Source organism: Diachasmimorpha longicaudata, chromosome 19 (assembly GCF_034640455.1).
Source record: "Diachasmimorpha longicaudata isolate KC_UGA_2023 chromosome 19, iyDiaLong2, whole genome shotgun sequence".
Lineage (NCBI taxonomy): Eukaryota > Metazoa > Arthropoda > Insecta > Hymenoptera > Braconidae > Diachasmimorpha > Diachasmimorpha longicaudata.
Window position 1 is genome coordinate 2,078,209 of NC_087243.1, and position 27,770 is coordinate 2,105,978.

Consider the following 27,770-nt stretch of genomic DNA (forward strand, 5'->3'; position numbering starts at 1 on the left):
ATACTGATTATAACAGACAGGCGACCGACCCCATCTAGCAGACGTGATTGGACTGTTGCTTTTCACGTAATTAGTCATTCTTTCCCTCATTTCGAGTTGAAACATATTGCTCGATGTGTCAAACTAAAAGTTTCGTTCTATTTCTGGAGTAGTTTACGTTCCCGGATTTTTTTTCCCCAATAAAAATTTCCGGGAAAGAATTTCCTGGAAAAAATTTCCCGGGGAAGAATTTTCTGGAAGAAATGTCCCGGAAAAAATTTACTGGAAAAATATTCCTGGAAAAAAATTTCGGGGAAAGATTTTCTGGAAAAAATGTCCCGGGAAAAATTTTCTGGAAAAAATGTCTTTGAAAAAATTTGCTGGAAAAATTCCCTAGAAAAAAGTTCCGGGGAAAAATTGTCTGGAAAAAATTTCCCGGGACAAATTTTCTGGAAAAAATGTCCCGGAAAAAATTTCCTGAAAACAATTTTCTGGAAAAAAGTACCGGGGATACATTTCCTGGAAAAAATGTCCCCGAAAAAATTTACTGAAAAAAATCCCTGAAAAGAATTTTCGGGGAAAAATTTTCTGGAAAAAATGTCCCGGGAAAAATTTGCTGAAAACCATTTCCTGGAAAAAATGTCTTGGGAAAAATGTTCTCAAAAACATTTCCCGGAAAACATTTGCTGAAAAAAATGCCCCGAAAAAAAATTCCTAGAAAAATTTTCCAGGAAAAAATTTGCTGAAAAAAATTTCCGAAAAAAAACTTCTGGAGAAAATTTCCGAGGAAAAATTTCCTGAAAAAAATTTCTGGGGAAAAATTTGCTGGAAAAAATATCTCGGGAAAAATTTCCTGAAAAAAAATTCCCGAAAAAAATTTCCTGGAACAAATTTCCCGGAAAAAATTACACAATAACAATTGCGTCGACCGTACGCTCCCATATTCATCACGAGACTTAATCATAATCACTTCAATAATACAATAATTACAGATTCCGAAAAAATACTGAGGGAAAGTTCCTCTGGAGAAATTTGCGAACGAGAAATTTTCCCGAAGAAATTTTTCACTTTTTCCAAATCTAATCTTCAAAATTACCAATTTTTACCACATCCACATCCACATACACTGACACATGACATAACAAACATCGTTTCATCCCATTCTACACAATTTACAACCAAAACTATAAAATAAAAAAATCGTTTAAATACCAACTTTCCATTCAGTCCAAAAGAACATCCGACATCAACTCGACTAGAAATTTCCCAAAATCCCGAAACGAAGAAAATCCAAAGAAATCTATTTCCGCCTCCCCCCTCCATCGGACCTCCATTCACCATTGAAATTCCGTTCTCTTCACGCGTCGAATTGTTAACAAACTCTCGACACTCCAGTCCCCTCGTCCTCCAGAATTCCGCACGTGTATTCAGCTCAACAGTTTCAAAACCGACCTAATGACTCATCTGTACTCTAAACCCTCTCCGAACCCGCACGAATCACTACAAACACCACGATATCGTGTACATATATTCCCAAAAAATATATAACACACAATTAACATATATTAAATTTTTAAAAATGAAAAAAAAAATTTATATCAAATTTTCACTGGGGGACGTCATTTGGACCCAAAAACGTCCCAAAACGGCCTCTTCCCTATTTTGTTATGTAATTTTTAAAAGTTTTTTTTACCACACGAACCGACCAACTGACCTCCGTAAATTACTGCCCCATCATCGGACCGAAAATAATTAAAAACATGAAATTTATACGCAAAATTAATTAGTTTATCAGGTGCACTTCTCAAGCAAGCTTCTCAATTAACTTCACTCGAAAGAATAAAAACGATTTAAAATGAAAATGTCACTTTAGTTAATTTTATTTTGCATTTAATGTTATTACAAAACGTATCAGGCCCAATTCTCTTTTGGAAATGAAATTATTTTAAATTATGTATAAGAATTTTCCATCATATCCATTCAAATAGTTCTTCTCCCCAACAAAATTTAGTAAAACTTAATTATGGTCAACTCCACTGTTTAGACAAACAGTAAAATCCAAATTCTTTCTACCATTTTTTTCGGTTCTAGACCTTTTAAATGTTGTTATGGGGATAAACCTTACAATCTTCTCAATTGTTAAATTATTTTATAATTCCGTTCTCCCATGGGCCGATTTAACTCGGTGCCATCATTGCTCCTTATTTCTATATTTATTACACTTAACCCTCCAACATCCCTCCGATTCTTCCAGACAGACGTTTTTGGGGAATCGTCTCCAGAAGACGCCAGCCTCTCCCTCTCCCTACTCGCACCTATCCAATCATGATATGGTCCTTCCCATCACAGGTAATTTCACCAATCACATGGCATTTCCAGAAAACTTTTTCCTCTTCCATTTTTCCATCCCTCCCACTGGACATTTTCCAAGTTGTCTCCAAAATTATTCCTACTCCTCAGTATCATCACCACCGCGAAATAGTCACCTCACCGGAGGTCTTCAGTCTTTTTATATTTCGTCGTCTACAATAAATTCAAGTTCAAGATAAAATCGTGAGTGATAATTCAAACCTCATCCCAACGTTCTTCTCCTTCATCCAACGAACTTCCCTCATCACAATAACTAGCTACACGAAAAAAAAAATTCGGCGTGCAGCAAGAATTGTAAACACTGTTCTGTACCACGTTGACCGTAGTGTAGTCGGGCTATCAATGTAATATCACTCGAGATGTTGATCTGTCGCTGTCTAGATTCTGACAAAAATTCGATGTCGGTTGAATTCCGTGTTTGGACTTGATTATTACACTTGCACTTAGTCATTGAAAAGGGGTGCACTGATTGGTGGAATGTAGGATGACTGAATTGTATTGTAAATAACAAGAACACATCGCACTTTAATTTGACGAGAGTCAATGAATTTTAATTTATTGTACACCAATCACGTATAAATAAAGAAAGTCTGGTTAATTTATTTTGTTTATGCCGACTGACGAGTAGTCAAGAATCTACACTAACACTTTGTAAATTTAACGAATGGAGATATTTTCATCGTCTCTCAACTCGGATGAGGATCACGATAATTGCTCTGTCTTCCACGAGCTTTCCAGAGGAACTCATCTACTCTTTTCTTTTTGGTTAAATTTTTGGAAAAGCAGAGAGTCCTCGGAGGTGACCCTTGTTTTTGTCACCACATGTCCCTTCCCGAGTTGACAAACTGAGCAATAAACTGATTTCGGGAATTTTCAAAGCCTTCTGGACACCCGAAAGCTGACAAATCCATGATTTATGTGACGTCGATTTTGCCCCAAAAATGACCAGTAAAAGTTTGAAACATTTATTTTATTGATGCAACGTCCTCTTTCTTTAATTTCCCAGATCGAACGTTCTTCGATAGTAATTTCTGATGGAAGATTCCTCCTCTCTCTGCCTTTCCTTCTCCTTTCTGTTGCTCTAATGACTACGACGATAACCAAAAAATAAAAATTCATCTTCACATTCTCCTTTTTTGCGTTGACTACTAAATACATCTACGATGTTGATGTTGTCAACTAAAATTGGATAATTGATCACCGACTGTTGCGATCAAAATCACTTATGTGATTAATTAATCACTTATGTGATTAATTAGTGTTAAATCACTTATTCAAAATTAGAAAAATTCGGAGAATTTTGATTTGTCAAGACAATTACAGGAACACTCTCACTCCTTTGTCTATCCTAAAAATATAATATACCATGATTAGGGGGTGAGAGGCCAAAAGACAATTTAAAAAAATCTCTCGACTGTCAAAAGGCTCCTCATAACCTCACAACTGACCTTGACCTTCACTCAATTAATATTTTCCGGGGATTCAAACGAGATTTCAAACCCAAAAAAGTTTTAAATTTGGGAAAATCCCTAGACTAGAATTTCCTCCAGTAACTTTTCCCCCTGGCCTGTCCAAAATATGTAAAAATGACCGAAAATGTCGTCATTATGACGGTCACATTTCCATATTTCTTTGACATAATTTCAAAATTCCATAATTAAACTAACAAACCCCAGATTTGGCAACAAAGTAAATCCAACTCACCACTTTTGAAAAAAATTTCCGCGTTTTCCCTTTCACTTTAAGGGGTTACTCTTATGCGATCACTTCGAAAAATCGATTTTTTTTATATTTGGACAGTAAAACCTATTGAAAACATGCTGTGAAAAATTCAGACCGAAATTCATAGTATTTGATATGTTACAGCTCATAGTCGCCGACGTGTCGTAAGCGACTGTCTACCAGGCCTTAAACTTTAAACGCATTTTTCTCGAATCATCATTTTCTGAAACTGTCATGGTCCTAAAAAAAAAGTATACAACCGATTGCTTTAAAATTGACATATGTTCTTCTACTCATTTATAGTTATCGTCCCTACCAGAATTGTTTATTTTCGAAAATATTTTCATATTTTTTTAAAACGATTTTTAACGAAAAAGAACAAGATTTTCGTGATTTTTTTTTGAAGTTCGATATTTTTTTTTTTTCTAATGACATTGATTCTATTTGGTAGGGACGATAGCCGCAGATCTACTGAATAATAATCCATTCGATTTTTTTATCTCAGACAACATGAACAGCCGCTATCACCTTGACCAGTGAACTACTTTTTATGTTAGGGACTACTTTGACTTAAAAAAAAAAAAATGTTAAAAATCTAAAAAACGAATGTAGTATCGCGAATAATTATGGGGAAATCCCCATAATAGAAATAATAATATAGATAGATGTTTTCGTAAGATGGTCTAGAGCCATAAGTTATACGATAGTTTTAGCGTAGGTGCTATTTGTGGGGTTTCCCACAAATAGGCATAGATTGGTACAGGAATGAAAGCCTGTACCATAAATGCACTTAGAGGGTCTGTGGGTTTATGAGGCCCACAGATGTGCCAGATGGAAATCGGTGCTGCCAGCGTGGTCCAGGGATGTTAGGACCACGTGACATGATTAGGGCCCAGTCCAGGGTTGCAAAGAGGGACAGGGCCAGAGTCGTGTTTTAGCAACCGTAGACGATAGACGCTTTGTAGACGTTAGCCGTATTTTAGATAGACAAATAGTTAGAGGTTTTTGTGTAGTACATTAAGGAGTGAATATTGTGTGAAGAATAGCCGATAGTGAATTTAGTATTAGAATCGTTTGTACACTTTTCATTGAAAATATACTGATTTATCTTTTAAAAAGTAATCCTACACGAAAAACAAATTTTTTTTGTACATTTGACAATACAAATAAAAATACATTAAAAAATTAAAATGATTGAATTTTGTTGTCGCATAAAAAAAATTTCCTAAAAAGTGGTAAAATATATGCGTTCACATGAGAGTAACCCCTTAACGTACCCCAACACCTATCGCCCGAACCCTGAAGTGGCGTCACCGATCGGGCGAACGACTGCGACGAAATTATCCGCGACTTGAGTCTGTGTGAGTGCCCATCGCTTTCGGCGGAGGATCGAAGCGTCGGTTCATTAGATTGTCATCTGCGGTTCGTTAGAGTCGAGGTCGCGCTCCAGGTCGATTCGAGAACTTTCCTCCGATCGAATTACCCCGTCACCTCCATCACCCGAAATGACATTTTTTTTCTTCTCGAGTGGACCGTCGGTATAAAATGCTCGCGTCGGTGATCCTCGTGTTCGTCGTCGGTCTTACCCTCGCCGGTGGTGTCCAGGAGTCGGTCATCAAGACCATCAGCAAGTGCTGTGCCAAAGGTGAGATAATTTCGGTGCGAAAAAATTTCACTTGTGTCCCCCACGTCATCTCGACGGAACTCATCACCACCGGGACCACCCGGGACAACTGGGTCCGCTTCGACGAGTGTCCGGACGCCGGGGAAGTTTCGATAATAAAATTGAGTGACGTCATCGGTGAAAATATATCGAGTATTAGTGCGTCGTCCGGGTGCCTCGACCTCTTCGACGGGGACGAGAGAGTCGGGGTGATCCCGGTCATCATTCGGTGCGAGGATCGGTCGGGTGTGGGCAGCATTCAAGTCCCAAAAGTGGCCTCAGTGAGATTTTGCTGTCCCCGGGATCGGGTCTACGATCCGGATGTCCGGGACTGTCTCCCGAGGGCATCATCCGGGTCGTTGGATATCGCCGATTTTATCTTCGAGTCAGTTCGGGAAAAATCGGGTGTTGAGTTTTCGAGTTTTGTGCGGGGCCCACCTCAGTGCCAACATGCGATAGTGGATTATGTCATCGATAGCCGGAGGGATCTTCAGGTTCTGGGAAATGGGAGTCTGAAGGTAAATATAGAATTTTGAGGGATTTTGTTGGCGGTTTTATGCGATAGCGAGGGAGATTATGTTTTTTGGGGATTTGGATCGTGTGGTATCGAGAGGTCACTGGGGTCAAGGTTGGAATGGATCGTTGATTAGTGAGTCACGTGGATTTTGGGAATGAGGAATGTTCACTCGTCCACTGTCGAGTTAATGCGGAGGTGAATGAAAATTGAGTCAAATAGTTGTTGATATAATTTTTTTCTTTAAATTGTTCATTTCTTTGATGTTACAAACGTTTTTACTTTGTTTTACATCCTCTCCCGCCTCTCTTAACCCTTTCACTACGGACGCATTCTCCGGCGCGCTTCTCTCGCTGAGTGAGCCGCCGCGCCAAAAGTGTGCATTTGCGGAACAACTGCAATCGCCCGTGATACGCTCAATACCGCGGTATCTTACGCAGAGCGGGTGTAGTCGCTCGTAGAAAGGAAATGGTAAAAAATTCATCATATAATCTAACAAATATACTCTGCTCACAAAACTTCGCGGGTGACTATAGTCACCGTTCGTACATAGCGAGCGTCAGGGGTTGGGTGACTATAGTCACCGCTCGTACATAGCGAGCGTCAAGTGTTGGGTGACTTAAGTCACCGCTCGTGCATAGCGAGCGTCAGGTGTTGAGTGACTATAGTCACCGCTCGTAGCGAAAGGGTTAAACTTTCTTCTCCAGCCTCTCTTCTTCTTTCCCCCCGGCCCCCTGTACCGCATTTGCCGAAAGGGAGGAAAAAACCTCACTCGAGAGAAAACTTGCCCTGGTACAGTCGTCCTTTTGACAGGACTACCGCTCGACAGTGAAACCGTGAGATTAAAGCGCTATAAATTTTTTTTTTAATTTTGACCGCCGGTGCCCGTAATCGAACCCGGGTCGTTAGCTTGCGAGTCTAGCACTCTAACCGCACGGCCACTGCCGTCGGTTTAGTTGTTAATATATTTAATTTATTATAAAGACTTTATTGGTGTTCCGTCGCGGAATGGTTCATCGTGTTGGGGCAATTTCAATTTTAGAGAAATAGAAAAACCCAGAAATTCTTCCTAAAATTGTACCTACACTTAATTTTACTGCTAAATTTTCTCACATACAAATCTTCAAATTTTAATCTTCTTTTATTTTCAATACTGCGGCCACAAAGACCACATTTTCAAGTAATCCGTTATTTCCAAATATTCCCTTCATTTCAGACCGAAAGTTTATCACTTTATGACGGTCACTCGGACAGTTCAGACCCAGACACGCTCCAAACCTTGCGACGCCCTTTTCCACCTCCACCCTCCGATCATCGCCCACTATCCCTCACAAACGAATGAAAACGTTGCTGTATTTTCCTTAACCAATTAAAATTTACCAAATTTTTCTGCACAGTCCACGTGGACTTTGAACTCCTAATTCAGCATTTTCCTCCACAACATCAGTATCCATTTTGCCTCAGGAATTCAGCAAAAATATTTAAAAAATGTTATCTAATTTTTTTGTGAAAATCAATTCTGTTGTAGTATTTCGTGTTATTAAATTATTTATCACATTCCCAATTTTTTGTTACATCAATTAATAATTTTTGTTTATTTGGATATTGGGGCTGTCATCCTCTGGTGTAGGAAATAAATATCTCCCACTATTTAATTATACGACACGATCTTTATCCAGTTTTTAACATATGCGTTTTAGTGAAACACTCGATATAATTCCAGCTGCATTGATAATCCGATGTGGTTTATTCGAGAGTGTCCTTAGGTCTCGGTTCGTCCAGGACGAGAGTTCTGACCCAAAGGCCCTTTTCTCTATTGGGTTGTCCACGTGTTGTGTCATTTAGGTCATAAACAACCGAAGTGTTTGCCGTATTTTCGGGTGACGTCTACAATGGGTCGCCTGTTCGAACTAATGTCAAAATATTTCCCACACTATTTAATTATACGACACGATCTTTATCCAGTTTTTAACACATGCGTTTTAGTGAAACACTCGATATAATTCCAGCTGCATTGATAATCCGATGTGGTTTATTCGAGAGTGTCCTTAGGTCTCGGTTCGTCCAGGGCGAGAGTTCTGACCCAAAGGCCCTTTTCTCTATTGGGTTGTCCACGTGTTGGGTCGTTTAGCTCATAAAAAACCGAAGTGTTTGGCGTATTTTCTGGTGACGTCTGCAATGGGTCGCCTGTTCGAGCTAATGTCAAAATATTCCCCACACTATTTAATTATACGACACGATCTTTATCTAGTTTTTAACATATGCGTTTTAGTGAAACACTCGATATAATTCTTGCTGCATTGATAATCCGATGTGGTTTATTCGAGAGTGTCCTTAGGTCTCGGTTCGTCCAGGACGAGAGTTCTGACCCAAAGGCCCTTTTGTCTATTGGGTTGTCCACGTGTTGGGTCGTTTAGGTCATAAACAACCGAAGTGTTTGCCGTATTTTCTGGTGACGTCTACAATGAGTCGCCTCTTCGAACTAATGTCAAAATATTCTCCACATTAAATTTCTTTGTGAAGGATTAAATTGTCTTTTTACAATCGACTTTGTATTTTTTTTCAGTGGAACTAACAATATTTTCACCCAATATTCAACACTGAAAACGATTCTCCCATTCACAGAAACAGAATAATGTTCATCAATATTTATTCGGCTACACCTCTGTTTATCCTTTTTTCCACACCCCATCCTCTTCTCGGAGTAAAATTTTTTTATGACGCCACTTCTTGCTCCAGCCATGTTATTTTTCCCCTCTACTGTTTACATTACAGGTTTCAATTTCGTCTGACGAGGACACGAGTGTACTCTTGACCGAGGAGAATTCATGCCTCGATAGAGGCACTTCATCTGGGCTTATCCTGAGATTATGCACCGGTGTGGAATATTGTCATAGGAATGCTTGTGTGAGAAAGTGTTGTCCCGAGGGCCAGGCGAGAATCGGTGGAGTTTGTCAAATGATTCCAGTGGATACTCTGCCACCGGGTGAATTTCATCGAAGACTCGAGGAATTCTCTCGAGTCAAGTCCAATCATTCTGAGTGGAAACCGTTGGATACGACCAGTATGTTCTTTTATTATTTTATTAATAAATTTAATTTGTCAAAGAAATTAGGAAAATCATTTCGATAGTGTAATGTTTCATTATTTAATCAACATTAATTATTTTCAAATTTTAAAGATAAATTAAGGTCTGAATTAGTGAGTTTTTTCGTTGGCAATTGATAATTGTACGCAATAATTTGAATAGAAAAAAAAAATTTTCCCGGGCTATGGGGTGACCTATCGGAGGAACGTCGGCACAAGTTCGGCTCACCATTGGTAGAAGTCAATGTAGAGTCAAGTCGGCTTGACCTTGTTGTCAATCCTTGTCAAGTCCCTTCCCCCAGGGTTCGGGATGACCTATCGAAGGAACGTCGGCTCTAGGTCGGCTCACCATTGGTAGAAGTCAATGTAGAGTCAAGTCGGCTTGATCATGTTGTCGATCCTTGACAAGTTCCCCCCGGGCTTCGGGATGACCTATCGAAGGAACGTTGGCTCTATGTCGTCTCACCATTGGTAGAAGTCAATGCAGAGTTAAGTCGGCTTGACCTTGTTGTCAATCCTTGACAATTCCCCCCGCCCCCTCCGAGTGTGAGGTGACCTATCGATGGAACGTTGGCCCTAGGTCGGCCCACCATCGGTCGAAGTCAATCTAGAGTCAAGCCACTTTTACTTTGTTATCAATCCTTGTCAAGTCCCCTCCCCAGGGCTTTGAAATGACATATCGAAGGAACGTTGGCCCCAGGTCGGCTCACCATTGGCAGAAGTCAATCTCGAGGCAAGCAAGCTTGACCTCCTTCTCAATCCTTGTCAAGCCCTACCGATATGACAAAATCCACCAAAACAATCCCTCAACATTTTCAACATTTTGAATAATTCAAGAATATGGATTATTAACCGGTGAACACTCGTGCGAGCATGGAAAATACCCACTGATGCCCGATGAACTTCCGGTTATCGATTCCCACGGCGCCATTCACATTCACCTACCCGAGCATCGAAAATTCAAACATCACGAGTACTGTGTGGAGGTGTTCCGCAATGTAACGAGCTATGATGATGGCTTCTACCCTGCCGTGTGCTTCGAAATTCCCGACCCCCCGGGGTCCAACAAATGGAGGTATTAATTATCGAACGATATAGCTCATCATCACTGAATTATCCCTTCCTCTTTGCAGATTTGGTATCAATGCAGCTCTGGAATTAACGAGCTGCATGTTTCTACTGATAACTTTTCTCGTTTATGTTTTTCTACCGCTCCTGCAAAATCTTCATGGAAAGACGTTGATGGGTCACGTTGCGAGTTTATTCGCAGCCTACGCCTGCCTAGCGGCGATCGCCCTGACTGAACCACCAAATGCAGTACCAGAATCGTCGACGAGGGACGACGATGATAACGAGGTGCCGTCTGATAAGGCCTGTAAATTCCTCGGATATGCGACGCTGTTCAGCTTTCTCGCTGCGTTCTCCTGGTTGAATGTCATGTGCTTTGACATCTGGTGGACTTTTGGGTAAATTGATTTCTTCAGCCAGAAGATGGCATAATCTAGATGTTGAAAAAAATAAAAATTAATAACAATGGGTGTCACATACTTGAGTGAAAACTAACGTTTTGGAAAGGCGAAACTTCTTAGGGGACTTCGGAAAAGGTTTTTGGAGTGGAAATTACGTCAGACGAGCCTGAGGTTTGATCAGAACTTGACATGGCGGTGGTGAGGTTCAGCTGATCAGGCGGGACTTGATGAAGAATTGATTAGTCTCTGATTTACTCAACCCGATCCGTATTACTCTGATCTTTTTAATCGAGTTCCGATCGGGTGGGCCTGAAGGTAAACTGAAGCCCTTCCCCCTGCGTTTATTCGTATCAGATTCTGATCGGGTTAACCTGACCTCAAATTGAATTATCCGCCTACAATTACTTTGATCAAGGTCGGATGGGGTACGATTGATTTCAGACTGAGGTCCATTTGCCTGTAAATAGTCGGTTTCAATTCTGATCAGGCCGAGCTGATCTGAAATTGAGCTGGCGCCTACAATTATTCTGATCGACTTTGGATCAGGTGGGCTTGAAGACAATTATTCAATTATTCATACATTATTCTATTTGTTGTTGTTAATATTATTATCGTTAAAAATCAAATATAATTTCAATTGATGAAATTTTCGCAACACATATTGCAATATTTAAATAATTGTAAAGTGAACAAATATTTCCAATACACGTCATATGAGCTAAACTGAATTGATTTAATAACAGCAGCGCAATAGTCCAGTGGTTAGAGCATAGGATTAGTACTCGTTAGGTCGAAGTTCGATCCCCAACATCGGTAAAAATCGTTGAATTTCTTCAGCATTAATTATGGTAGACATTCATCGACAGAAGTGGCATAAACTAAAAAAATAATTCATTTCTTATTTTGAATTAATTATCAATTAATAAAGGTTCTCGATTTTAGTTATCAAGTGCTAATCCATTTTGTTTTTTCGAACCCTGATCCGGTAAATGTGCTAAAATCCGGATCAATTCAAGACTTCATCGAGTTGTCGGATCAGCACCTGATCGATTGTCAAGTCTGATCTGACCTGAGCCTCATCTGCACCTGAACTAAATTTCCACTCGGGTTGCGTTTGACGTTTAACGCGGCATTAAAAACACCAGAAGGGGTTGATTTCGTTCCTTTTCCCCTTAACATTAATTTTTCGATTTCTTCATTATTTTCCCAGGACTCGCTAGACTAAATACTTCCGGAAACCCCCGTCAGATCGCGTCGCCACAGAAATCACAACTGAGCCCCTCTCACCCTCTCCTATAACCTCTGACGAAAATATTCCTCCGAAAAAAATTCCCTCAACCACTCGAATATCCTCAATATTTCTAATCTAATGATTGATGCCGATCCCCGCATTCATCACGTTTAGTAGCTTCAATGTTAAGGCCCTCCGGGGGATGAAATATCAATGGAGTAATGGAACTATCTTTCTGATAACCAAAACACTAAAACCGAAATGTCCTTTTGACTTGTGCGGTTCTCGTTGAGATAAGGTCTTATATGTTACTCCTCACCCACAAAAATCCAACAACATCCCCTCCTAGAATGTCGTCGCATCCAATACTATATCCCTCCGCCCCCTCTCCCCCTCTTCCACCCCTACCGCGAGATTGGCGTCGCCGATAATTCCAAAGATTAATGACAAAATTCATGGGTGAAGATCATCCATTACCGGCGTCAGTGGCGCGAGTGGTTAAGCGCTGGCCTAGTGTGCGGAAGGTTGTGAGTTCAAATCCCAGAGGATGCGAATTTTTTCAAAACCTGAGGCTCTGACCAACGGGAGACTGTCGGTAGGACAGTCACCTGTACCGGTATGTAGAGTTGCCAGATGGTAATTTTGAAAAAAAAAACACATCTTAGTGATTCTAGTCAGTCAGGATTGATCGGATGAAATCGATAACGTGAATGATTGATGTTATTCGACGGGTCAACACAGCCTATTGATTCTAGACAGTCAGGATTGATCGGATGAAATCGATAACGTGAATGATTGATGTTATTCGAAGGGTCAACATATCCGATTGATTCTACACAGTCAGGATTGATCGAATGAAATCGATAATGTGAATGATTGATGTTATTTGAAGGGTCAACACATCCTATTGATTCTAGACAGTCAGGATTGATCGGATGAAATCGATAACGTGAATGATTGATTGATGTTATTTGAAGGGTCAACACAGCCTATTGATTCTAGACAGTCAGGATTGATCGGATGAAATCGATAACGTGAATGATTGATGTTATTCGAAGGGTCAACATCTCCTATTGATTCTAGACAGTCAGGATTGATCGGATGAAATCGATAACGTGAATGATTGATGTTAGTTCAAGGGTCAACACATCATATTGATTCTAGACAGTCAGGATTGATCGGATGAAATCGATAACGTGAATGATTGATGTTATTCGAAGGGCCAACACAGCCTATTGATTCTAGACAGTCAGGATTGATCGGATGAAATCGATAACGTGAATGATTGATTGATGTTATTTGAAGGGTCAACACAGCCTATTGATTGTAGACAGTCAGGATTGATCGGATGAAATCGATAATGTGAATGATTGGATGTTATTCGAAGGGTCAACACAGCCTATTGAATCTAGACAGTCAGGATTGATCGGATGAAATCGATAACGTGAATGATTGATGTTATTCGAAGGGTCAACAGAGCCTATTGATTCTAGACAGTCAGGATTGATCGAATGAAATCGATAACGTGAATGATTGATGTTAGTTGAAGGGTCAACACAGCCTATTGATTCTAGACAGTCAGGATTGATCGAATGAAATCGATAACGTGAATGATTGATGTTAGTTGAAGGGTCAACACAGCCTATTGATTCTAGACAGTCACGATTGATTGAATACTCGTCTCCTTCCTAGGGCCCTTAAAGGTTTAACGCGAGTCCCCCTCCACTGGTGCGTTAAATGTTTAACGCAACCTCTTCTGAGGCCGCTTAAGAAATTTCACTTTAAAAAAACGGTTTCATGTTATTATATCCACAATAATAATATTCATGTCAAATATCTCGGGGGAAATATCCGCAGAAAAAATATCCTCGACAGGAATATCCCACAAATAGGGACTCAGTGAAGCAGTAATGTAACAATTCACTGCAGCGGGTCAGCTAGACAAAAACGAAAATAATATAAATATAAAGATAATGATAAAGATTAAGGTAATGACACGTGAATTTTGAAAATAAACTGAGGGGTAAATATAATTTTGCTAATTAAATATTTTTCGGAAAACAATTTAATGCGGATTTTCCAAGGGAAATTTTGAGCATTTGTTTACAACAATTATGATTGACAAAATTATATTTTCTCGAAGTGCAATCAAAAATTCGAAGAATAATGACAATATAAATGATTTGAGTGGATTTGCGGATAATATTTCATTACGAGAAAATAATCGTCAAGTTAATGATTAATAATTGATTCGTTGCTTTCTCTAAGAGTTGATGGCGGTTCCTAAAAACAAAAAGATGTCGATTTCTATGAAGAATATGCTTTACCTAATTGATTAATTAATTTTAAAAGTGATTGCAAAAAAAAATTTAGAAAAATTTTACCGAACAATATTTTGGTCCTCAATTTTTTTTCAGATCTTTCATCCGGAAATTTAATGACCCAGTGACACTTCAATTGATTTCAAATTTCTAATTGCACATATTTCATGAAAGCGAAAGAATGAATTAAAAAATTTCTCGCCGTTGTCATTTCACGACGTACCACAAACGACTTGAAAACCGAATTCGTTAGCTCCCGATGTCACGTGACGTCACAAGTTTCGATCGCACTAAAAACCCCTAAACTACCCCCAATATCACTCTTAACTGACTCAGTGATTTCAAAAATAAATTCCCCGTCGAACCTCATATCCGATTCGTGGAAATTCAAAGAAATCGTTCGCCATTTCAAGACAAAAAGAAAATAAATTCAAACGACATTTTTATTCAGTCTCTCCCATCTCCCTTTCATTTCATCCCCGAAAAATCCAATGACACTCCCTCCCTTTGATATCCCTCAAACGTAATATTTTCCTGGGATTTGGGTCGTTGTTGGCTACAAGGGGAAACTTAACTTTTGTGGCAGCTGTGAAGAGGCTCAGGACTCGAGACAAGATATGGCCCTCCGGGGGGTTTCTATGTGTCCACGCAGCCAACTCATCACCTCAAACCACTTCGGTCAGGCCAACCTTCCCTCTTACCCGGGCGATAAGGTTGTGCACAAGTACCAAACCAAGTTGTCGACAAAAAGCCAACACACTATAGTGTAATGCGCATTGTTTTCATCTTCCACTGCAGCTCATGTTTTTTTATCACCCTCACTATTGTTTTATATTCCATTCTTTTAAGACTCGTCTATCTTTAGATTTCACCCCGGTCGTCTCTCCCCTCCTCACCCCTCCCCCACCCCGAGCCTTTTCTATTCCATTTTCCTCTCCAGGAAAAGGTGAGAACGTGAAACAAGGAGGGGCCATTCATTTGCGAAATCAGTGCGTCACTTAAGACTTTTTTTTATTTTTATTTATGGGATCAAACATGTGCTTCGATAGCGCAGGTACCCTCAAGCTATTTATTTAATATCACTTTAGATATAAATAATAATTGTTGGAAGTTTATGACGATTTTTAATGATTAATGGGAGATAGGGTGTGTGGTTTGGTTAATAAACTTGACGACACTGCACTTGATTATCACAAATTAAAGGTGTATTTATGTCGGTACCTTCAGAGCGAACTAGAAGATATAGATGAGACGACACTAGTTGGACATTAGGTGAGAAATAGCAAAGAAAATGTTAAATGTAACTCTGTCTTTTAAAAGGTTTTTAGAGAGACTGACGCTTTGGAACGATTGGTGGAGAGGATTTTTAGGATAGGGGGAGGTTTCCTCTGTCAACTATAAAAAAATGAATCATTTTCATTAGTGAAAATGATAACTTTCGTTACGGGCCTCTCGGAAAGGCGAACTGTCTATGCAAAATAATTAACTAACACAAACACTGATATGAAAATGAAACTATATTCTTCTCAACACAGAGATGTACAAATTTAATGGATGAGAACTCGCAAGTAGGAAAAAATTGATGTGTTCACGATGAACTCGTTTTCGGAACCGTCTGTTTGGAAAGTAAGGAAATTTGAAAAGGAAATTCTGCAAGAGCTGGGAATGAATGAAAGGAGACGTGATTGGTTACTTGCGGATTGGAAAGGCAATTTGATTGGAGGAATTTTCACGGAGGAAAATAAAATTAGGAGGTACTTAGAGTATGGGGGATGAGGCCCAAAGGGTCCGAGGGTCAGGAAAGGCGATGCTAGGTACGGGGAATTATTTAGTTTTTGTGAGGGATCATAAATGGCAGACTGAGGAAAGTTGGTGTGAGGATTGACCCAGCCATGAAGGCATCCAGGCATAAAGAACATGAAAGTGGAAAGTGGTGAAATGGTAAAATCTATACATTTGATCACCAAATGTGAACCATAAACACAAAACTTTAATTTGGCCTGTCTTCACCTTTATGGCAGGACTGATGAAGGTGTTGGGGGAAAATGTGAGAATTTGGAAAACGAGAGGACAACGAATTTTTAATGGGGGAAAGACCCAAAGGGGAATTCCCAAACTCTGTAAGATTCGCCTGTTTACACGTTCCACACATTCCGCGTCGGAGCAATTATCAAAATTCCATAAGTTTTTTTGTAATTTTGTCAGTAGGATCTTCAGGAAATTATCTAAATTTACTTAAGACCTTACAATAAACCTATTGATTATCAAAATTCAGTATTTTTTTAATCATTTCTATAGAATAAGTGCAATTACAGATTTGAAATCAATTAAAATCACCGAATCACTGACAAACTTCCGTGAAATCCCATGAAATTGGCGATCGCTGTCACTAGATTTTCAAATGAATGGCCCCTGGAGGAACAATATGATACGAAGAAGAGCTCCCGGAGATGTTTGTTTACTCAGCACGCACTGATTTTCAAAAATAGAATTCGTCTAATGTATACAAAGCGATGGAAACAGTCGGAGATATTTGAGGAATGCTGGATGGCATATGTCGATAATTCATTCTCGTCATTTCTCTTTTAGGGGTTTGGGCGGCGCGGGGGGCAGGAGGGGAGCACAAAGAAAACGATATTTTCTTTATTCTTTGTACGCCTGGGGTGCTGCATTGGGTTTAGCCAGCCTCGCTGTTGCCGCTGATTACACCGACGTCGTGCCGAGGGATATGAGACCGAATGTCGGCGACGACTCGTGCTGGTTTAATTGTAAGATTTTTTTTAGGTTTTTGCTTTCGAATGGAGCCCTTGTATTTGACCGATTTTTTCATTGTAGCAGGAACTTTTATAGAGTTTTGGAAATTTAGAAAATCTTTATTTGATGTACTGAATAGTTATTTAGTGCGTTAAATAAAGAGTTTTGGATATTTAGAGAATTACTGAATAATTATTCAGGGCGTTAAATGAAGAGTTTGGATATTTAGAGAAAAACTGAATAATAGTTTAGTGCGTTAGATAAACACTTGTAGATATTTAGAAAAAACTGAATAATAATTTGGTGCGTTAAATAAAGACTTTTAGATATTTAGAGAATGACTGAATAGTTATTCAGAGCGTTAAATGAAGAGTTTGGATATTTAGAGAAAAACTGAATAATAGTTTAGTGCGTTAGATAAAGACTTGTAGATATTTAGAAAAAACTGAATAATAATTTAGTGCGTTAAATAAAGAGTTTGGATATTTAGAGAATGACTGAATAATTATTTAGTGCGTTAAATAAAGACTTTTAGATATTTAGAGAACTGAGTAATTATTTAGTGCGTTAAATAAAGAGTATTGGATATTTCGAGAATGACTGAATAGTTATTTAGTGCGTTAAATAAAGAGTTTGGATATTTCGAGAATGACTGAATAGTTATTTAGTGCGTTAAATAAAGAGTTTGGATATTTAGAGAATGACGGAATAATTATTTAGTGCGTTAAATAAAGAGTTTTGGATATTTCGAGAATGATTGAATAATTATTTAGTGCGTTAAATCATGACTTTCAGATATTTAGAGTAAACTGAATAATAATTTAGTGCATTAAATAATGACTTTCGGATGTTTGGAGAAAAACTGAATAATTATTCAGTGCATTAAATAAACATTAAATTTTCCAAAACTATAAAAGTTCTTCCTACACCAACAGAAAAATTCTCCAAAAATTATGTGTCTGATCCCTAATCTGAAACTCAAAACAATATTCGGTAAAAAAGACGGAGTAGTTCCCCATTTTTTCCCTGAACGTTCCATATTTTTCTAAACGTCCTGCACTTTTTTCTGAAAGTTGACTACAAAAGTGCGTAATTACTTTGACTTTCCAAAATTATAAATTTCATATCTCCCAAAATTGAGAATAATGTCTAAGAAAAACTCACACGTTTCCCCGAATCACGTAAATTACGATTTAAATTTCATGAAACCAACACTAGACTTAAACTAAAAAAAAAAATTTCCAAAAAAAAAAACGAACGAAAAATCTGAAGTTTCATGGGATCTTTTTAACATTTGCAGCGGAATCCAGTGGCGTTATAATTTTTTTCATAACTCCCATATCAATTCAACTAGTGGTCAACGTGATATTCTTCATCCTGACGTCGCTCCACTGCAATCGCGTCAGAGCCGAGATAACGAGGGTCATGAGCCCAGCGTCAGACCCCAGGAGTCGGCGTTTTCACTCCGACAGGTCCAAGTGAGTCTCTTCCAACATCACAATATTCCACACAATTCTACCCCCAAAACCTTTCCAAAAACTTGATTACTTTTTATTATTTAATCCTTCAAACTCCAGAAACCCAACGAATGGTGTTATTATCCTTTTACTCCACAACTCTCTAAATCGTTTGATTACTCCTCGATATTTTTTCAATACCTTGAATGGGGAACTTGCATGCGGCCCAGATTTGAGAAATAAATGTATTAATAAATAGTTTAACGCCTATGGAATACTCTCCAATGAAAAATGCATTCTAACTCATTGCAGTTTTTTTTTTAACAAGTAATCGAAAATTGCATAATTTTGAACCACTTTTTAACGCTCGTGACGTCATCAGGCGGTGACGCCGGTTTCTTATCTCAGCCGCTAGATGACAGCACTGATATTTTTCTAAACGTCAGCCGGTGTCAACAAACAGTAGAGGTTACATTGTTAAATGTCACTTCTGCCCAGTAATGGGCGAAAATAACCTGCGGCTTCACACCACAATTTTCGAATATTTTTGCACGCAGGAACTGTTATAAACACTTTATTCGGTGTTGACACAGTTGAGTTCGCACACGATGGTACAAAACAATATTTGTATGGTTGTTTTTCAACTTTTTGACTGTCATTTGACATTTTGGAGTATTTGTGAGTATTTTAATCAGTTAAGGTTAAATCAGTTTAAATAGGTTTAATCAGGTAGGGTTAGGTAAATTTGATATACCGACGGTAGGAATCTATGATCCGGTAGATGACGCCACATGCGGAAGTATAGGACCCGCCTGATGACGTCATGACAACTTTTGGAGCATTTGAAAATTTCACTTTTTGAACAATCGATAATTAATTGTTAAACGATTTTTTAAATGTTTTTTCATGAAAAATCTATTATTAGGACCATTAACTATGTAAAAAAAAAATAAAAAAAAATCATGCAAGTTCCCCATTCTTCAAGACGTCATACCTCTCCCTTACTTCCGTAAGTCCAACCTCTGTTACGTCCTCCAGGCGCCAGATGAGTAATTTTGGCGCCAATTTTCGAATGTGGGTTCGTTAGCCACTAAACCTCTAATGAGGACTCCATCAAAATTGATAAATGACAAGTTCAAAGTAATTGAATTATTCGATTCTTGAAATAATAAATTAATTACACACAAGTCCTTAAGAGAGCACATTAACACTTTTATTTGAATTTGCTTAAGTTCAGCACTTAACTACACTTTAAACTTGTCATAACTTAATTTGTCTCGTCTTAACTGTAATTTTTATTAAAATTGCTAAGGACTGAGACAACCAAGCTACGGTAATTTCACTCGGCGCGTTATGTTTGTTTTTAAAAGGGTTTAGTTATTTTAAGGGTTAGCAATTAATAAAAATGCTTTGAGTCACTCGAAGGATCACTATTTAATTGCACTAAATTCTTTTATACACTTTAAATTACACTAGTCTTATAAGTATCACTTTCTTTTAAATTTAGAATTCTAAGACTAACATGGAGCTGAATTCTATAGAATGGAAGACTTGGCTAGGTCGATTTGAAGATGAATTTTAAATCACGAAGTGATTGTTTGAATGGTTCGATGTAGACTAACCTGTAAAGTTTTCAGACGGGAGTCCTTGGCCCTGAGTAAGAAGAGTGGGAAGGGATTTTCCTAAAATTGATTGGTCGCGAAAAATCGAAAGAGTAACCATTTCACAATGGATTGGATTGGATTGGATTTTTGGATGAGGTAGGAAGGGGAACAGGATAATTCTCCATATGATTTTTGCAAGAAAAATTACTGAAAAAATTGCTAGTGAATGGCTAGAGTATTTCCTGAGCTGGAATTGGTCAACCCGAGGGGTAGGGAAAATATGTATATAAAAAAGGAGAAAGTGCACCTATGACCGATGCGCTCTCGCAACGCAACGAGTGTCACCCATATGCTGACCACCCGGACAATTTTCAGTTGACCAAAAAAGAGAAACTATTGTCGAGAATTTCCCCGTACGTGATTTTTCGTGTTTCTGGAGATTTCGAGTTTTCTCCAAGAGTGATTGAAATAATTTATGGTAGGGGTTACGCCTAGCCAGTTCCTTTTCTTCTCAAAAATGATAAAAGTTTACATTATACGTTTTTCTGTCCTATTTTGTAAATATGTTGGTACCCAATATAATTTATCTACTCGAAGAGAGAGGCTGCAAGCAGAGGGCTTGTGAAAGATGAACTGAGCTGACTTAATTTTACTTCGAAGGGTTGGGCCCATCCACCCCCACTACAGCTGCGCACGCAAAACTAGGCCCTCCGAAAAGGGAAAAGTGTAGCCCACAAGAGAAAAGGGGAACAAAAAGGGAGGAAGGAACACGTGACGTGTCATGTCTTCTCTATGTTAGGACTCTAAGTCCTCAACTTAGCGAATACAATGAACAATGAACACATGCGGTGGAAAACTTTTAAGATAAACAGAAATTAATATTTAACGACCTGAGACCGTGACTTTAAAATAAACTCGATCCTCTCAATTTTTCTATAATAAATGTGTTCACTTGACGTGTGTTGCGTATCAAGTACGCGAAATTAACAAGATTCAATATGTGTTTATTTCAATCTCTTATTTTTTCATTTTTTTTATGAACAAGTCTTAGAATTTTAATCAAACTCAGCTTTGTCTTTTAGAAAAATTGTAAACTCATAAAATCACCGAAATTATTTCTCTAATACCTCTTTTAGACCCTTCAGAATTATTTTATTGTCTGTCCATTTATTGCGCTCGACCCTCAACGGTCCCTCAACATTTTCACCCAGACGTCTTTTATCGGGGAATAGGCCCAAGGTGCCAATCTCTCCCTCTCTCCCTACTTCCTGCATTTCCGAATTCTCCATTTAAAATATTGTCCCTCCCATCACAGGTCATTTTGACTAATCACTTGAAAATTTAGAACAGTTACGAACCTCATCTCCAAGAAGAAACACCTCGTCGGAAGTGCCCTCGTATATTATACCAAATATTGTTGAGAATAAATATCAATTTCGTAAAAACGTGAGTAATAATTCCAACTCTCCAATAATCAAAGTCGTCTCCTCCTTAATTCTCCTCTCATCGAATTACTCCTTTTATTAAAAACAACTACACAAAGATTATTTCGGCGTCTAGTAGAAATTGCAAATACTGTTCTGTATACGTCAGATTTCTAGAATTTACGACTTCAGAAAGTTCAAAATAAAACGCAGTATTCTCGCAATTGTATTCAACGTGAATTTGAAACGTGACATTTACGTTGAACTATTTACTTCACACTTGAGGAATGTTATTTGTTCCCTTTGTCAATTGTGTGATGGAATAATCTTTTCCAACAAATCAAATTTATGTTGTATACCCACATTATTTCCTTATTCCCAAATACATTCCAAACCCTCTAAAGTTTCAAACCTAGTCCCCATCCTAACCAAATGAGTTTGCACTTAAACTAATAAAACCATTAGGTTCCAACTGTCCGCAAATGTCCAGACAGACCTTAATATTTGCCATAAATGTTTGTTCGGTCGCATATGAAACTAAGTCTTCAGAGGACCGTTAAATATTCTTTGCATTTTTTCTATATATTTTAAAATGATAATTTAATCTCGGAAAATTCTTGATCTGCACGTAGTCCTCATAAATTTTTCTATTTTAGTGTCAATAAATCCTTGTTGATGACCTCATCCAAAATTTTGCTTTTCTGAAATATTATTCACAGGACACATTTGTGAGCCACATGACCATTCGAAGATGGCTCTAGCCCTTTTTCTTTCTTTGGGGTCTTTCCTTTTATTACATGCCATAAAGGACTTATCCTCTCAGTACTAACTTGGTACGTGCGATTTTGAGAGGTAACAGTTAGTTACTTCGAAGATTTCAAAGAGCCAACACCTTAGAAGCTCAGTACTTAAAATCAATTTTCCGGAATAAGTTTAATAATTCAAGTTTAACTGTTTAAACATCAGATATTAAAATAACTAAAATCTTGTGCAATTCGATTTAAATTCTTTGTTAATATCAACCGTAAAAATCTTAATAAAAAACTAGTGTTTGAGTGAATCATAATTAAGCAAGTGCGAAATTTCATTTAAACCCCTTCTAACCTTATCGCTTTCGGGTTACTCTCCGTAAGCGAGATTTATCGTAAAATCAAATTGACGTGCCACTGTGCATACCTGAGCCCTACAACCTCAGGGAAGGGTCACCTGTGAATTTAAAGAAAAATAGACTATCGCGTCAATAATACGATAAAATAATGTTGGCGCCTCCAAAAACTCCCACTCCTCAATTTTCCCCTTTTCCGTCATAATACCAAGACTCATGTCCTGCGAGGGAACTCTCCCTTCAATCAGTTCCAAATCACCGTCTAAACAGTCAACACCTTCCGAATTCAGAAGTGTCATCTTAAGAATGTTTGAAACTAAGCCTAATCTCCATGAGGACGGTCGATCAAATCGATCAAACCCGTCAGATTTCGGGCATCGTCGGGTCAACGGTCAGGCCCTACCGCAAACCCGGAAACCCAACGGCCAGTTAGTTCAGCATTGTATTCGGACTATAACGTTTTGTTTTCGTTTAATTAATAGTTCGTTGTACAATCACCGATCCACTACTGAGTGTCTCCAGCTACACCACCGTCAGTGTGGACGCCTATTCCAGACAATTAGCTACATCACCATCACCTTGCATAGTTAAATTTACCAGACAATCACGGGAATTTATTCGCGATTAAGAAACTCAACCCAACGTGGTGTTTTTACTTTAATTGACCCAAGTGGTTGTCCACAGCAGAAATAAATCGGCAGAATAATTTACCCAGTGTTATAATTCATTCAGTTCAAAACTACCCATCATTGCACTCCTCCCCAATCCACCCTAAAATCAGTATCCTCTCCAAACAAAGAATAAATTAATCAGTGAATAGTACCTCGCTTCTCCAGTTCTCCTTATATTATAAAAAACGTTGTTTCTTCGGAATACGACATTTAATTACGCAATTTCAATCTCGCGGTGATTCATGCAACACACGCACCCCCCGACCGCTCGAGATGTCAGGACATCACATCCTCAAGGCTCACCCCTTACCTGAATTAGCCAATCACCCACCTTGGGCCTTACTCCCTATATTTCGTTCTCATAATAAAGATGGCGTGTCAAGTTGAAGTTTGACTTTTATCTTCAATTCGGAATCCAGCGATAAACAGACAATTGATATTTCAGATTAATCGTCAACATCAAACTCTTCATCGTCATGGGAATGTCCTGGATCATGGAGATCATCTCCAGTATTCTCAATCGTTACGCAACGAATTTCAACTGGCGAGCGGAGTTCTTTTACGTATCCGATGCGTTCAACTGTCTCCAGGGACTTCTCATTTTTACTCTGTTCGTCCTGAAGAAGAAAGTTTATCGCGCACTTAAGCACAGATTGAACGAGAGGAGGTCCAACACTCAGGGAACGTTGAACAACACTTTGCATGATCCATTCAGGGTACGAAAAAGTGCCAGTTGTAGTACCCTGATGTCTACGTTTGCTGTCAACACGAACCCCTGAGCACTTGGTTTAGTTTGGTAATAAATAATCGTTTCTACGCAAACTGTTGGAAAGTCTAAAGGTACAAAAGTTTAATAAAAAATACCACCAAGTCACTTCACCTTAAAATATCAATATATTTTCACTCTTTATTTACACTCGATGAGAATTATTTAACACTTTTTAAAATAAAAATTATGAAATGGACTGTGAAAGGATTTTGAATTACGGGAGTTGGGTATAACGACGCGTTGTAACAGTTCGACTATACGAAAAATATACGAAAGAACGTCAAGGAAAATTGGATTCTGAAGTTGTGGAGAAAAATGCCGAGTTAGATGTTCAAAGTCCACGTGGAATGTGCAGAAAAATTTGGTGAATTTTAATTGGTTAAGAAAAATACAGGAACGTTTTCATTCGTTTGTGAGGGATAGTGGGTGATGATCGGAGGGTGGAGGTGGAAAAGGGCGTCGCAAGTTTTGGAACGTGTCTGGGTCTGAACTGTCCGAGTGACCGTCATAACGTAATAAACTTTCAGTCTGAAATGAAGGGAATATTTGGAAATAACGGATTACTTGAAAATGTGGTCTTTGTGGCCGTAGTATTGAAAATAAAAGAAGATTAAAATTTGAAGATTTGTATGTGAGAAAATTAAAGAAACAAAAAAAAAGTAAAACCAATTCTAGGTTGAATTTTAGAAAGAATCGCTGGGTTTTTCTATTTTTTTGAATTTGAAATTACCCCAACACGATGAATAATTCCGCGACGGGACACACTTCTATCACGAAATTGAAGAATTTTGACATTTCAGGACAGTGAGATGTCTCCTCCCGACGAAAAGAAATTAAAAAAAAATTCTTATGTTGGAATTGTGGTGGGGAGACTATATTTGAATGTGAAGACGTCCGAAGAGATTAGTCGAGACAGTCTTTAGTCCTGATCTCGATCTTCCAATATCCTAATTATAATCATTTTGTCAGGTACATCAAATACAACAGTTGTTTAGATTAAAGATTTTAAAATTATTTGTGAACATCAATTAGTGTGATTACGATTATTTGTTCCTTTCACCTAAACAAGAACATCGTTGCTTTCGAATTACTTTTCGCGAATAGCAGTACAGGAGACGTGTTGCCGCACCCAGGAGTACACCTGCGATTTGCAACCGTAAGAAAGGGTCAAACTTGAAGACTATTTTTTCGTTGAGCCGATCATCACGACAACTACCCCACCCACAAGTCGTTAATTGTTTTGAGTCAATTTAATTATCAGCTCGAATGTGTCGTCTGCTATATAGACGATACGGCCTCGGAGATCGATCTTCAGAACCCAACGATCTGTGTTCCGTCGCGGAATGTTAGTTGTGGGTGTTAATATATCTGGGGATTCCCATTGGGATTTTCCCATCATAAAATCATAGCCAAATACATTTCCGTCCCTCTCATAAAGTTTCTTGCCCCCATCAGAATATTTTCCCTGGAAATAGTTTCCATCGGCCATCATAAATCACCTGCAGTTTAATCCTCAACCTCCCTCTCCTTTTCTTGAATTTGCCGGAAATATTTTCCAATTTTTCAAGGTAGTTTTTAGTCTCGTATCCAAGTTCATGGAGAACAGGTCGATTATAATATTCTCCGCGGTTCATGTCCAACCTTAAGTTCATTTTCATATATTTCAATTCAGTGTAATAAAAATCTTAGAATAAAAATTCAGTGAATAAGTGATCTGTGTTCCAATTATTGAAGTTGTGTCACTCAGCGAACAATCTGTAATACAAAATCCGTTAACAGACATTTAACAGACGTTTTTGAGATGATTTATTCGCTTGAACCTGCGTTCAAGCGAATAAATCATCTCAAAAACAACAATTGGATAAAAACAACAGCTTTATTGCACCTAAATCTCCAACTAGACGTCAAATACTGCGGTACTATTCCACAGATTGAAAAAAAAAATTAATTCGTAATCAATACAATTCGTTATTATCCCGATGTAAACGTCAATATGTACAGTTTGGCTGCTCAATGCCAAAACGAAAGAGCAATGATTCACAAATATCGTCCAATAGAAATGAGATAATCATCTGGCCGAGGAGTCAGGGCTTGCTATCAGCGCTCTCCTCGAGATCTGGATCCTCGTTGATAATGGAAATGTCTCTTATGGAATGCTTCCGGGATCTCCAGCCCTCCTGGGGCACAACGAGGGCAGTTGTTTTCGTGAGCAATCTTGGCCCAGTCAGTGAGATAATTATAGCTCCAGTTGGAGCTGTTAGAATAATCGATAGGACGCAGAGTGTCAGGGTTGTCTCAGCATATCGCACCGCCTCCGGATCATTTCGGTCTATTTGATCGAGGGTGACAGGACCCAGTGCTGCCTGGACAGTGGCCTTGGCCATGCACGCTAGGGCGATGAATACTTTTTCCTTCAGATTCAATCGTGAACCAACGCCGACTAAAATTGTCGCAAAAATACGGAGAACTATTCCAGCGACGAGACAGGCGATGCAGAGGTAGACGGTGGAGCCGTCTAATTCGTTGATTTTTATTTGGGTTCCAGTGACGCTGAACAAAATCGGCTCGAAGATCATCCAGAAGATCTCGAAGGATATCGTCACGGGATTCTGAAAGGAAGATGTTGTTTAGTGAGATTTTTCGGATAATTATTCACATATTTATCTTTTATCTTTATCTTTTATCTGGAATATCTTTTGGTCTTTTGAGTCAAGGAACTTTTGTATTTTTTAGGTTGTTTCGGAATTATTTTTTTGATCTTTTTGGGTTTTATCTGAACTAGCATTTTTTTTATCTCAATCATCTTCTTTATCTTTTGCCTGGTTTATCTCATCGTTTTGCGCTGGTTTTCATCGTTATCTGGTGGATTTTAGGGTTTTTCTTGAATCGTGAGAAATCGGTGAGGAGAATAGGGATGACGAGGTAACATGGACATAGTAGGTAAAATGGCTCCTAATTTTTTTCATTTTTTATCGAACATTTTCTCAATATAAGAAGACGGAAGAGGTAACATGGACCTAGTAGGCAAAAAGGCTCCTCAATGTTTTCCTTTTTTATTAAATATTTGTTTAATAAGAGAAGTACGAAGAGGTAACATGGACCGAGTAGGTAAAATGGCTCCTCATTGTTTTCAATTTTTATTGAACATTTCGTTAATAGAAGAAGGAGGAAGAGGTAACATGGACCGAGTAGGTGAAATGGCTCCTAATTTTTTTCATTTTTTATTGAACATTTCTTTAATAAGAGAAGGACGAAGAGGTAACATGGACCGAGTAGGTAAAATGGCTCCTAATTTTTTTTATGTTTTATTGAACATTTCTTTAATAAGAGAAGGACGAAGAGGTAACATGGACCGAGCAGGTAAAATGGCTCCTCATTTTTTCATTTTTTATTGAACATTTCTTTAATAAGAGAAGGAGGAAGACGTAACATGGACCGAGCAGGTAAAATGGCTCCTCATTGTTTTCCTTTTTTATTGAACATTTCTTTAATAAGAGAAGGACGAAGAGGTAACATGGACCGAGTAGGTAAAATGGCTCCTAATTTTTTTTATGTTTTATTGAACATTTCTTTAATAAGAGAAGGACGAAGAGGTAACATGGACCGAGCAGGTAAAATGGCTCCTCATTT

General features: G+C 38.4%; 2 protein-coding genes across 5 annotated transcripts in view; one reads left to right on the forward strand and one right to left on the reverse strand.

Moving 5' to 3' along the window:
* Positions 1-5,503: 5,503 nt before the first annotated feature.
* On the forward strand, positions 5,504-24,418 carry LOC135171246 (probable G-protein coupled receptor Mth-like 3). The gene is made up of 7 exons (XM_064137649.1): positions 5,504-6,252; positions 9,024-9,312; positions 10,173-10,410; positions 10,469-10,801; positions 16,946-17,124; positions 18,411-18,588; positions 23,817-24,418. Exons 1-7 carry the CDS (start codon positions 5,617-5,619, stop codon positions 24,148-24,150), a joined length of 2,187 nt encoding a protein of 728 aa, XP_063993719.1. The 5' UTR covers positions 5,504-5,616; the 3' UTR covers positions 24,151-24,418.
* LOC135171247 (sodium/hydrogen exchanger 9B2) overlaps positions 24,247-27,770 on the reverse strand; it is a 39,440-nt gene continuing 35,916 nt past the window's right edge. For 3 of the 4 annotated variants that reach the window (XM_064137652.1, XM_064137651.1, XM_064137650.1), the window contains exon 6: positions 24,247-26,749. In XM_064137652.1, coding sequence (XP_063993722.1) covers positions 26,225-26,749 — 525 coding nt within the window. In that variant the 3' untranslated portion in view covers positions 24,247-26,224. The remainder of the gene's footprint in view (positions 26,750-27,770) is intronic. The other variant, XR_010300514.1, reaches the window with a different exon arrangement.

Coding starts and splice junctions, on each gene's coding strand:
- LOC135171246 (XM_064137649.1), top strand. CDS start 5,617: ATGCTCGCGTCGGTGATCCTCGTGTTCGTCGTCGGTCTTACCCTCGCC. Junction 10,411..10,468: donor CCGGGGTCCAACAAATGGAG/GTATTAATTATC, acceptor TCCTCTTTGCAG/ATTTGGTATCAATGCAGCTC. Junction 10,802..16,945: donor GACATCTGGTGGACTTTTGG/GTAAATTGATTT, acceptor TTTCTCTTTTAG/GGGTTTGGGCGGCGCGGGGG.